The sequence below is a fragment of the Xiphophorus couchianus genome, chromosome 2, assembly GCF_001444195.1.
Source record: "Xiphophorus couchianus chromosome 2, X_couchianus-1.0, whole genome shotgun sequence".
Taxonomy (NCBI): Eukaryota; Metazoa; Chordata; class Actinopteri; order Cyprinodontiformes; family Poeciliidae; genus Xiphophorus; species Xiphophorus couchianus.
This window is the reverse complement of record NC_040229.1, coordinates 25,484,492-25,496,296: the sequence shown is the minus strand read 5'-3', so window position 1 is coordinate 25,496,296 and position 11,805 is coordinate 25,484,492. Positions and strand designations below refer to the sequence as shown.

At 38.7% G+C, this 11,805-nt stretch overlaps 1 protein-coding gene across 7 annotated transcripts in view; it reads right to left on the bottom strand.

Annotated features, from left to right (window-relative positions):
- Window positions 1-515: 515 nt before the first annotated feature.
- cntn1a (contactin 1a) overlaps window positions 516-11,805 on the bottom strand; it is an 80,397-nt gene continuing 69,107 nt past the window's right edge. For 6 of the 7 annotated variants that reach the window (XM_028039304.1, XM_028039295.1, XM_028039272.1 and 3 more), the window contains 9 exons: window positions 9,317-9,478; window positions 8,768-8,917; window positions 8,158-8,228; window positions 6,828-7,062; window positions 5,800-5,903; window positions 4,776-4,965; window positions 4,523-4,635; window positions 4,234-4,429; window positions 516-2,762 (listed from right to left, as the gene is read on the bottom strand). In XM_028039304.1, coding sequence (XP_027895105.1) covers window positions 2,686-2,762; window positions 4,234-4,429; window positions 4,523-4,635; window positions 4,776-4,965; window positions 5,800-5,903; window positions 6,828-7,062; window positions 8,158-8,228; window positions 8,768-8,917; window positions 9,317-9,478 — 1,298 coding nt within the window. In that variant the 3' untranslated portion in view covers window positions 516-2,685. The remainder of the gene's footprint in view (window positions 2,763-4,233; window positions 4,430-4,522; window positions 4,636-4,775; window positions 4,966-5,799; window positions 5,904-6,827; window positions 7,063-8,157; window positions 8,229-8,767; window positions 8,918-9,316; window positions 9,479-11,805) is intronic. The other variant, XM_028039286.1, reaches the window with a different exon arrangement.

Sequence of the window (11,805 nt, the reverse complement as noted above, 5' to 3'; positions counted from 1 at the left end):
ATCCACAGCTGTTTGGACTTAGTTTATTTGTGCTTCAGTTTTGATTTTTTCTTTATTGCTTACTTTATGACATCTTGCCATTTCAGTCTTTTATGTAAGTAATTTTTTCCCACATTGTTTGTGCTTTGAATTTGTTTCTTTAAATCAGTATTTCCTTCTGTTTACTGTTTCAAGTTTCTTTCCCCTTTTGTTCTTATATCCTGGCTTTGTATATTCTTCACCTTACCCACAACCAACCATGGTTTGTTTTTCTTCCTCATTTGCCTCCACCTCCCTGCTGCATCCAGTTACCTGTGATTAGCTCCTCTGGTTCCTCTGTCATTTTCACCTCTTCCTTAGTATTTAAGTTCCTCATTCTCTTCCACTCCCTGCTGGACAACCATTTTTTCTCTTTATTTACTATTACTTCAGTGGCTTCTCTGGCGACTGTTCTTTACCCTAAAATTGCAAACTTAAAAATGCCAATGCAAGTAAATTGTTTGTATTCACAACACACAAAAACAACAGCACCACAATATAGTTAACTACACCTTTATTGTTCCTTGTCCAGTCAATGAGAGCTTTTTATTTCATCCCTCATATATGCCATTCATATCAAAGTATTAATTTCCAGCAGATAGCCACACATGCTGCCAGAACCACCAATAATGCAACCAAAACTCCAAGCATTAAGTATGCAGGGGACTGCAGGACCGTTAGTCAGCAGAGTGACATACCTTTAGTCAGTTTACATTTCCTCTAAAGGACTAAATGACTTCTCCTAAGGGCCTCAGACGAGATGACTGGTCTATTGAAGCTTAGCAGCTAATGCACATATTAGTCTAAGATCTCTACGGTCTCTGACGTAAAGGATGCCACTCGGGATTGGAATGCGTTTTACAATAGTTTCAGAAGTTTCCACGATGTCGATACGCTGTCTCCAATCTCATGCATGGTAGTATGCGGAGCCACAGCTCCGTCCGAAATGTAGAAGTTCAAGGCATTCATGCATTTGGCAATTTTATTTTTTTTTACTTTAATGAATTGTGGCATGAAGAGAAAACCAGGAAAAAGCACTTTGTGGTGGACACCGATACTGTCACAATGTAGAAGCATGACCAGCATCTGTCATACAACAAAATGATTCAGAGGAACTCAAAATGCAGCATTTGTTCCTCCATTTGAGGGACATAAACTTTAAAATTTGACCGACCGGACTCGGGTCAAAATGTACAAATATAACAATAAAAAAGACAAGTGATAATGTCCATAAAACTCTGATCATATGTTAATAAAAACACTAAACTAATGCATTTAAAACAACGTCCTGAGCTTCGGATGAGCTCTTACCGCTGATAGAGATGGCTTTGCTTACCTTTTGCTTATATCAGATAATTAAAAATGCATTAAATAAGACTCCTGTTACAGAAGCTCAGCAAAGAGTCCTGTTAGAAAACATGAAGTTGCCACAGTTCTATCAGACATTGCACATTTACAGAAGGGCATGAGGTGCGCTACTGTTTCACTTTTACTGTTTTTAGCCGACGATGAGCGACATGAAATGAAATTGCTTACATCAAATGAAGTGCTAACATTCTTTACAAAGTACCAGCTGACACCACTGAGGATCTAATGATACAGTCAAAACAAAGTAGGTTCAGATATTTTTTTTGTTTGTTCTCTTTAGTTTTTCTCAGTCATTTTTCTCAATGTTAGCCAACATTTCTGGCAAATCTGAGATCACTGCACAGTTGGACCAGTATAGCTAGAAATAATTAGTGTTGGATGATGATATGCATTTAAAACTGTACATTTAAACACATTTCCTGTTTCTGGGGTGATAACTGCATGTACTAACCATTTATTTTATTATTTTACTTCCATGTAGCAATAATGTTCACTCTTTGGAATTGGGATTACCAGAGTTTATGCTATGTTCTAAATCAGAAGCTGTGACCTTCATGTTTTATAAATACAGTAAGGTAAATTTAGTGTAACAATACAATATCAATCATCCAATATATTAATTCTGCATGAAATTAATTGTGCTTTCTCTGAATTAAATCCACAATACAAGTGGTTGAGATTGCTTTGACTGTATCGCTGTAAGACAGTGATTATTAAAAAAAAAAAGTCACTGAACTGAAAAGGGGGGAGGAAAAAAAGACATTTTTTATTTTTTATAAACGCATACACCTGCCCTTCACAGCCAGTTGTTGACCTTTTGCAAGGGAATGAACTGAAAACGCAATAGTTAAAAAGAGGTAAGAAAATGAAATGCAGCATTTTTATATCAGAAAAGTCTGGTTTGAGATGTGAAACAAAGGAGGGGAGGTAACAAAACAGAAGAGACAACATACGCAAATCTGGAATTTAAAATTTTGGTCCTGACCCATTTGGAAACAAATCACTGTGAAAGACAAGAGTAATCATTTATGTAAGGCATTTTAAGTTGACAGAACTCCTTTGAGATTCCTTCAGAGAGGCCTTTCGTGGATAAATAAGGAAAACCTTTGTCCATTTTCCAATTGTTAATCCATTTCCATATCCATTTCCCACAAACAATTCCCTTAGGGGAAGAGCTGGAATGTGACACTCTGGATTAGAATATTGTGGAAAGAGTCTCAGATCTTTTACAGGTGTGAACCTTTAGCAATCACAACCAGTCTTCATCCCAACTCAGAGAAGACAAAGATGGCGCTACATTCAGAGGTTCAGAAGGAGGAGAGCCACGAGGAGCATTGGGAGGACGTTGAGAGATGAAGAGGACATGATTGCTCCACCTGAAACAGATGAATAGAGGCAAATTAAAGCAGAATTTAAAGCCTAAGTTGATGGAAAATAATAATAATAATAAAAAAAAAATCTGCTACCTAACTGTCCCGTTGATGCATTAAATCATCTAAAAAAACCAAACAAATTTTGAAAAGTGCTCAGAGTGCAATTTGTACTTTATTCAATCCTGTTATTTTAAATAAAGGTGCTTGTTTTGTTTTGTTATCCCTTAACACAGTAACATAGTTCCTTTGTTTTAAGCATGACATTTTGGATCGGATGGCGGAAACTTAAAGAAAATTGGCAGTTCCACCAGGACAATGACCACAAAAACACATAAAATTGAAAAAGCAGGTTAACATTAAGCTTTTAGAATGAGCCTCTCGAGTCCCAGACCTTAACCCAAAAGAAAATACATCGAGTAAATCTAAGAAGCAACATATTTATGAAGAAACTCTCTTGATTAAACAACTAAACGTTGTTTATGGTCAAGGTCCAATTTGCTGAAGGACAACCTAAGCAGTGTGGAACAGCTATGCCCCTAATAAACTTATGGTTGGAAGGTTGTCCAAACACAATACACCAGCAGATATTTTCTGGACATATGGACCGTCCTTCACTGTGGGCAAACCACATAACAACCAAACAATGGCTAAATACCGTACACATTTATCCACGCAGTGCCATCACATAAGAAGCGCTACATTTAGAGTTCATCTCTCTCTGACCACTTTCATCAAATTACAAGATTGAGAGGACTGAGATGACCCTAGATAGCTCTGTTTTCGTCAGTTCCTCGCATTCGAAATCCATCACGACTTAAATTCCCGAGTCTGTGAAGTCAAGCTGTCAGGTGGAGTCTGGGTCTGAATGATAAGGAAGGAGGAGAACCACAGGAGGGGTTTCCTCTTCTCATCAAGATCAATTACAGAGGTTTAAGTTCTCCTCCATTCAGGCGGCCTGCCAGCCGGTCACCCATGCAGCCAGCAGATCAGTCAGGGGGCCGTCGAGGCTTTAGTCACAGACCATCTCATCCCTCCAATCTAAGATATGAAAGCAGAAGTGACAGCTCAACTCGGCCCCCACGGGAACCCTCCCCGGCTTTGACTAATGATAACTTAATGCTGACTTTAAGCCCAGTATAATCTCACAAGCTGATGCTAGACCGGATTGAATAGTGGCATTGTTTTACCTCAACAGTGTAGATTTAAAATGTCACTTGATGACTAAAGCCTTTATTTCTATTCCACTGGTGCTAAACTTAATCTTCGTCAAGACGGTGTGAGATTTCCCGAAGGAGATTACGCTCAATCAATACATTTAATTTGATCAGTGAGCTCGCTGATCAAATTAAGGGAAGCCTCATTTCCCTTTTTTTTTTCTTGAATCTTTGGGGCATTAACACATATTCTCTGGAAATTCAAAAGATATAAATAAGTTCTTGAACGTGTTGGACGATAATCGACAACAGAGACTTACTGTAGTTCTGAGTGCGACCCCGGGTCTGGCTGTTTCCAGGGGGGGCGCTGATTTGAGCCACAGCGCCGTCTCCTCCCTCTGTGTGCGCGCGGACTTCCACCACATATTCCCCATCTGTACGCAGGGGAAGTTCAATGAAGCGCTTGTTGGTTGAGTACAGCGTGCCTGTTGGCATGCCTTTCTGCTTGTACAAGACCTGGGTATGCAACAAATGTAAATAAAAAGCATCAAGTCCAGAGAGGTTTCAGTTTTTCATCCCAGAAATGGGAACGTATCAAGTTTTTCTTACCTTGTAGTTTTCTATTAGGGATTCATTAGAAAGTGGTACCACTGGTTCCCAGGCAACATTCACATACCCGCCTTTTATCTTTGCATCTAATATCTTCGGAGGTCGATCCGGAGCTGGTTAAGTTAATTAGAGCAATACCAGGTCAAATCAGAGAACTTTCTCATTTGTTGTGTTTATTTTGACACTTTATCCCTAAATAAACACTCATCTAAATATGTGTTTACTTAGATCACGAGTCGATGTTGAAACTTACGGGGTTTCTTGGTGTGGATCTTGATGTGGTTGCTGGGTGGTCCATAACCCGCAGAGTTGTAGCCTCGAACCTCAATCATGTAGTCTGAGCTGGGCTTCAGACCCTCCAGCCTGGTGTGGTTTTCCTTCCCTGACACCCCGACCCAGAGCGCTCCACCTTCACTGTCTTCATTAGGTCTCCAGTACTTCACCTATGGCAAACAAGATATTAAGCTCTGACAATAATAATTCATTGGGGAAAAAAACAACAAAAACATTTCAGAGAAGCAATGCGATCCTTTTTCTAATTTGTAAACACTATACTACATGCTGGCTGATTGCACTAACACTTTTTGATGTGGATGAAGTAACTAAATTAAGAAAACTCAAATATATTTTTCTTCCATTTTTAGAATGAGAGGGTTTTAAAATAAAGTCAGAAAAAGTAGAAAATGTATTTAAATGGAAAAGATCTTCAACAGTTTGTTGAGGCTGTAATAGCAACAGGAGTGCAAGATTTTCAGCAGATAGGAAGATTGAATAGAGAACTGCATCGTGCTAACTTTTTTAGCTTTCAACCTCTGTTGAAAGCTAAAAACATGCTTGATTTAATATAAAACATATGATACAGAGACAACTCTTTCATGAATGTGACTGATCTCACATCTCTAAATGCAGACTATTTACAGTTATGGAAGCTCTGCACTCACTGCTTATGAGACTGAAACAGTTTCAAATGTTAACTCTGTGTTGATTTTGTGTTTGTTTCAGGGTAATATCGAATCATAATTTACAGCAAATTTTCTTTACACAAATGCATGGAATAGCTTACTGCACTACAGTTTGACAAAATGTCACAAAATCAATTCCTTTCACACTCTGGCTGAATTAAGCTTCTCTTTTTGTTCTGCATCCGAGTCAAAAGCGCTACGCCTGTTTATGCAGAGATTACAAGTAGTAATAATAATAATAATAATAATAATAATAATAATAGTCTAGTAATATTTGGAATGCACAGTACCAAAAATGAATTTTTTTTTATTGACCTGGTATCCATCGGTATTGTTCTCTGACAGAAGCATCCAGGAGACAGAGGCCGCTGTGGCAGAAAGTACTTTCGCTTCAAGAATCACCGGAGGTTCAGATGGAGCTAAAGCGGGAGAATGCAAAAGTTGTCAAAAGTAACAGTCACAGAAGAAACACATGTCATAATAACTTTTAAATTTCTAAAACATTTCTTAGTATTTTTAAGATTTTATACTTTCGAAATAAATAACAGAAAAAAACACATTTTTAAAAATATATTATATTCATGGAAATAAAATAAAAACACCAAAAAATACCTAATTGGTGGTTAGTAATCAGAATGAAATAAAATAATCTCATTCATTGTACCTTTAATGAAAATTTTGTACAAATACTGAATGAAAATAAATCACAATTGTCAAGCCAGATGCTTTTGCTTTCAATTTAAGAATGCTATTCGGTTTGATATCATTTTTAACTAATGCTATGAAGAGTCCTGTGTAGGGCCTAAAGTGCTACATGGTTCCACTGGGTATTGAACCAATAACACTTTAAATACTGCACAAAGTACCGCACAAGCACTTTTCCTATGCATACACATAATCTGGAGGAAAAGCCCTTTGTCAGGACGACTTTACTGTCATAATCACTTCCTCCAAAGGCAGGCGCTTCCTAAAAATGTTTACGTTGGCTGGAAGGCAGGAAGTTATCATGTCTGCAATGCCAGTGGTTATCTCAAGTTCCTGTCACTGAAAGTTAATAACTGATCCAAACATTTCACATCCCGGCTCAAATGATCAGCCTTCTCGTTCATGCCACAAGGATCATTATAATCCGCCTCCAACGAAAGATAGGGGGAGGGTTTCACTTTCAGTGTGCATTTAAATTCCTCACCAGACATGAGAACCCCCAACCTTAAAAAGGTCTCACTCTATAGAGCAGGGCTGACAGACTAGAAAGCAGTTTCTGGTTCTCATTGCTTTGGAAATCACTTTTTCATGTTTTCTCTTATTGCAAGTGGCACTGAGAGCCATGACTCGGTACTTACCATCCTGTGAGGAGTAAATGATGGTTGTTAAGCTGTAGGGTCCTTCTCCTTGCCTGTTGAAGGCTTTAACTTTGACTTCGAACTGTGTCATAGGAGCGAGGTTGGGGTCTTTGTGAACATAGTGCTTGGCCTCAGGTCCCGGTACTGCCACCCTGTTCCACTGCTTTTCTTCATGGGGTTTAAAGGCCACAATGTAGCCAAAATTAGGTCCATAATAGTACTGTGGCTGCACTGGCTAAACACAAATAAAGAAAGAAAACAGAAATGATCAGGGATATAGAATTTTTAATTTAAATGCTGTTTTTTTAACCAGGTAACAACCACTAAGAAATAAAATAATGTTATATTTTGCTTTCTCAAAGTCTAGTAAGACCCCTTGGTGTTCTGTCCATCTATTTTTTTTCAAGGTTTTAATATCAGAAGCACTGAACTCAACTATTAAAGCTCAGATTTACAAGGTGACAGTACTTCTTTTTATCAGAATTCACAACAAAGATCCCTAAAAACATCTACAACTAATGCAAGTCCTTTTTTATACTTAAAAGAAAAATAGGACTCAGTGGTTTACAAAATAAAACTCTGCCAAATATTAGGGTTTTCCGAGTTGAAGGAGATGAGGCTAAAGCATGAAGCCGTTACCAAATGGTCAAACATAAAAATAACGACTAGAGGTGTAACAACTATTGGTCGGGTAGTTCTTGTAAAATATAGACTGTGCTGGGAGGTTCTGACTTCATCTGTTGAAATAAGCTGTTATTAAGAACCCCAGATGTGAAAAACCCCTTTTATATATGTTTGGTACTTTTATTTGGTTTGGTACTTTTATTTTGAGGTATTAATGGAAGCAATTCTTGAGTTGCCCCGTTGTATTGATGAACTATACTGATGAATATCGATCTAACGCTCAGTCAGCATTGAAAATGTTTTAATTATTTTTGTGGCAGGCTTTCAGTGAAAACCATAACAGTCAGAGACGATTTAAGCAACTGTAAACAAATGCAAATATACACTGCAGCTGAAGTTGCTACTTCTACTACTGGAACTGATTAAATCTGAACTGGATGAAACATCGCCAAACAGAGTCTCTAAAACACAGTTTGGGTTTACTAAGCCTTCAATTTGTGAAATTGTTTTTTTATATTAAGTATGAAAAGCACAATATAGAGACTAGTATCTTGACTGTTATTCTAACTTAAACAGAAAGTAACTTTACAACAAGCTCTAGGTATCTATTGAGTAAAATATATAGCTGTTATTCCAAACTGACTGAATAGAAAATGCTTCGTCAGCTCTTACAAAGAGATTTCTAGGTTGGAAACAGCTGACCTACCGTCCATGTGATGGTCAGCTCTCTGCTGGCCCCGCCGCCCCCGCCGACATCTGAGGGCGCCACCACAGGAACTACAATAAGACAGCAGTGGCAAAACTTTGAGCCCACATACTATGAATCCACAAAAGAACAAAGCCAAACCCACACAGCCTGCAACCTAGCTCTGGATTTATGAATGAGACATATTTCCTCGACAAACACAGTATCAATATCTGCTACTGCGTCAAACACAATCCTTAATCTACTCATAGGAAGCCTGCCAGCCAGTGAGTTCAGAGCTCACCTTCATTTAGAGATTTTCTTTTTAAAGAGGTCATAGCAGGTCTGAATTCCAGTGTCAAGTTTCACTAAAGTGCTTATTTGTAAAGGCTCATGTGGTGAGTCTGGCACAATGTTTTTTTGGAAGCTGAGCCTGATGTCAATACTGCTGATTCACTTCTGCAGTGATACTTTATATATTCAAGCAGGCAACAATAGAAAGACAAGGTGTAACTAACAAATGGAAAGCTGGATTGTGGTAACTCAATTTTCTTCCTTCTTTAACATTATTGTAAACGGTTTGCTTTCCAGTTGTGTAAATGACAGTAAACAGATGTGGACGTGGTCCTACCTGATTCCAGGGTTTTCTCTTTGCTTGACGGCCTGCTCGGCTCTCCTGTCCCCAGAGTGTTGGTGGCCGTGACCCTGAACTCATATTCTGTCCAAGGGAACAAATCCACCACTTTGGCTGATTCTGCATTCCCCTCAACATCAGCAGGAGCTGCAAAGAAAATAAACAAAAATTCACAACTTTGGTTTGAAGTACATTTTGATCAAATTGATAGTAAAAGTATCTTTTAAAAGTTTTTACATTATATTTGCCAAGTTGTAAACAAAAACTCTGAACTTATTGGACTTTTATGAGAGAACAAGATAAAGTACTGATAGCTGTGAACTTAATAGTAAAACAGTGCTGCCTGACAGTTCAGAGGTGACTCTGAAGGAGCTGCAGGTACCCACAGCTCAGGTGGGTAAACCTTTTTGACAGCTTCTTTATTAGTGATACACAACACAAGTTTTAATGATAGAGTGACAAGAAGAAAGCTGTTATCAAAACAAAAGCCATAAATCCTACATTATCATTATCACACATAATTCTGTAGTGATATGTCTTACTCACATGTTGTGGCATTCTTCCAGATGTCTTTCAAGAACTCGTCTCGGTACTGGATGGTGTATTTGGAGATGGGGCTGTGGTTGTCTGCTCCACGGCTCCACTGCAGCGTGACGCTCTTGTCCGATCTGTCAACTATTCGCACCCCACCTGGGGCACCAGGGGGCCCTGGGGTAAATATATCAGAGGAGATTAATAGACAGGTTTTAAAAGTTAAAGTCACAGGTGAAAATGCAGATGTGGCAGAAAAGCCCAGCAAAGGTGAATCACACAGCTGTGAATAAACTGTAGACAGGAAGAGTGATGATTCTGGGAGCGCTTCAGTCTCTTAGGGAAATTCCCGGCATTAACTCTGATCTATTTGACATGCATAAAAAAACCCCCCATAAATAACAAAACTTCCATAAAGCACAGCACATCACAGCCTTTTACATTTTCAAGCTTTTTCATTTGAAAGACCGAGAAAAACTTTTACTTCAGGGCATTAAATTTTTAGAGTGCAGTGGAATATGTTAACCAAACTTAGTCAAAGGCTTTTTAATCCAATGTTTCTCTTGGTCCTGATGCAACTCTTAATTCTTCCATTGGAACCAAAAAAAATGTCTGGGTTGCAAATCCCAACCCACAGCCCGAGAACGCCAAAATTCCCTATTAGAAAAAAAATTATCTAAGCAAAGACAATATATTCACTGTTTAACTGCCCCAATAGAACCACGAAGAAAGAAAAGACATTTACATTCTGACCTTGTACAAGAAAATAACTTAGTTTTGGATATTAAGCATTGTCAATATTTACAACGCCTGTAAAAAATGGATGTTTTGCCATTTTCATTTATTGAACAAATCGACTGTGATCAAAATTTGGCTTTTTGACAAAAAATGTATACAGAAATAAACCCTTATGTTAAAAAATACTGATTTCTACCAAAATAATGGCAGTTAAATAAAAATAGTTAACATAAAATAAGCAGTTACATAAACACGGGCTCCTTTTAAAGTGAGTGACCTAATTCAACAGAGGCCCAATCAAATGGTGCCAGTTGTCTCAAAATGAATGGAATGGATCACCTGAGTTCAGTGACTAGGTCTCAAGTGATTGTCAATAAGTATTCATGGCTACCATTACAGCATGCAGACAAAAGAACACTCCAAACAAATCGGAATAAAGGTTGTTAAAAAGTTCAAGTCAGGGAATAGATACAAAAAAAAACTCTCTAAGGTGTTAAATATCCTTTGTAGTTCAGTTAAATCCATCATCATGGCAGTTAAGGAATATGACCCATGTGTATATTTGCCTGGATGAGTGGCAGTACAAGAAGGAGACTATAGTGAGAGAGGACACCAGGTCACCATGACTACGTTCAAGGAGTTGCAAACTTCAGCACCGGAGATGGGAGAGACTCTACAGACAACAACATATTTAGTTGAACATAATCGATTTGCAGAAGCAATGGAAACGGTTAAACATCCAAGGAGGCGAGTGCATTTATAGGCTCTGTATTTCCTCATCTGCCTTGACGAATAGGCTGCCAGCTTGATTTCCATTAGGAGCGACCCAGGATGTCTGCTTTGGTTACAGTTTGGGGAACCGTCACGCTCAGACGCTGTGCGTTCACCTGGCCGTCTGTCAGCGCTCGCTCTGAAAGCCACAGCAGCCCAGCCAGGACACTGCAGGGATCATTGGCACTCTGGATCACTGCTAGAATTCCTGAGTGGAAATCTACAGAAAGCCTTTGTCCTGTAAGACCGAGCTGGTTTTATGACCAGAGAAGAGGAGCAGTAAGGCAGGCTCCCAGTTGTTGAGTGGGGGAGAGAGAAAAAGCAAAGCTTGATGAATCATCCAGGAGCTGAACTCGCAGCAAAAGGAGAGATAAAGCACTGAAAGTTGCCAGTGTTTACTTTATGTGTACTCTTATGAAGTGATAAAAATCAGCAGCTGTCTGTCAAAATAAAGTGAAGAAAGACAGAACTCTGAGTCATCATGTCCTCATCACATCACGTCACACTTGATTCATTCATAAAGTGGCCGGCTGGGAGCTGACACTTTTCAAAACATGTTTTACGGTCACAGAAGCATTTCGTGTCCCATTCAGTTTATTCAGCTACTGTGACTCTGCAACCGGAGCAATGACTTATCACAGTTCCTAACAATAAAAAAAAAATACATTTCCCATGCTTTTTTCCTAAGTCAGGTCAGGTTCTTGTTACAAACAGGTCTACTGTGGTTCCAGTAGCAATATTCAGAAAACAAAACGTTGCTCCCAACGTTTGCTTGATCGCACGTTATCTCAGAGATGGCCAGATTAGTTGGCGAAAAAGATTCTGATTCAGTTGTTTCTAGAAAGAGTTTCTCACAGTGCTTTTGTAATGTCAGTGTGTCTGATTTTTTTCCCCTTTTTAAACACAGGCATATACTCGACCCCTTCATGGTAATTAACAGTCTGAATTGCTTTAATGAGAACTGCACAAGCATGTGGCTGATGAGCCGTAGAACA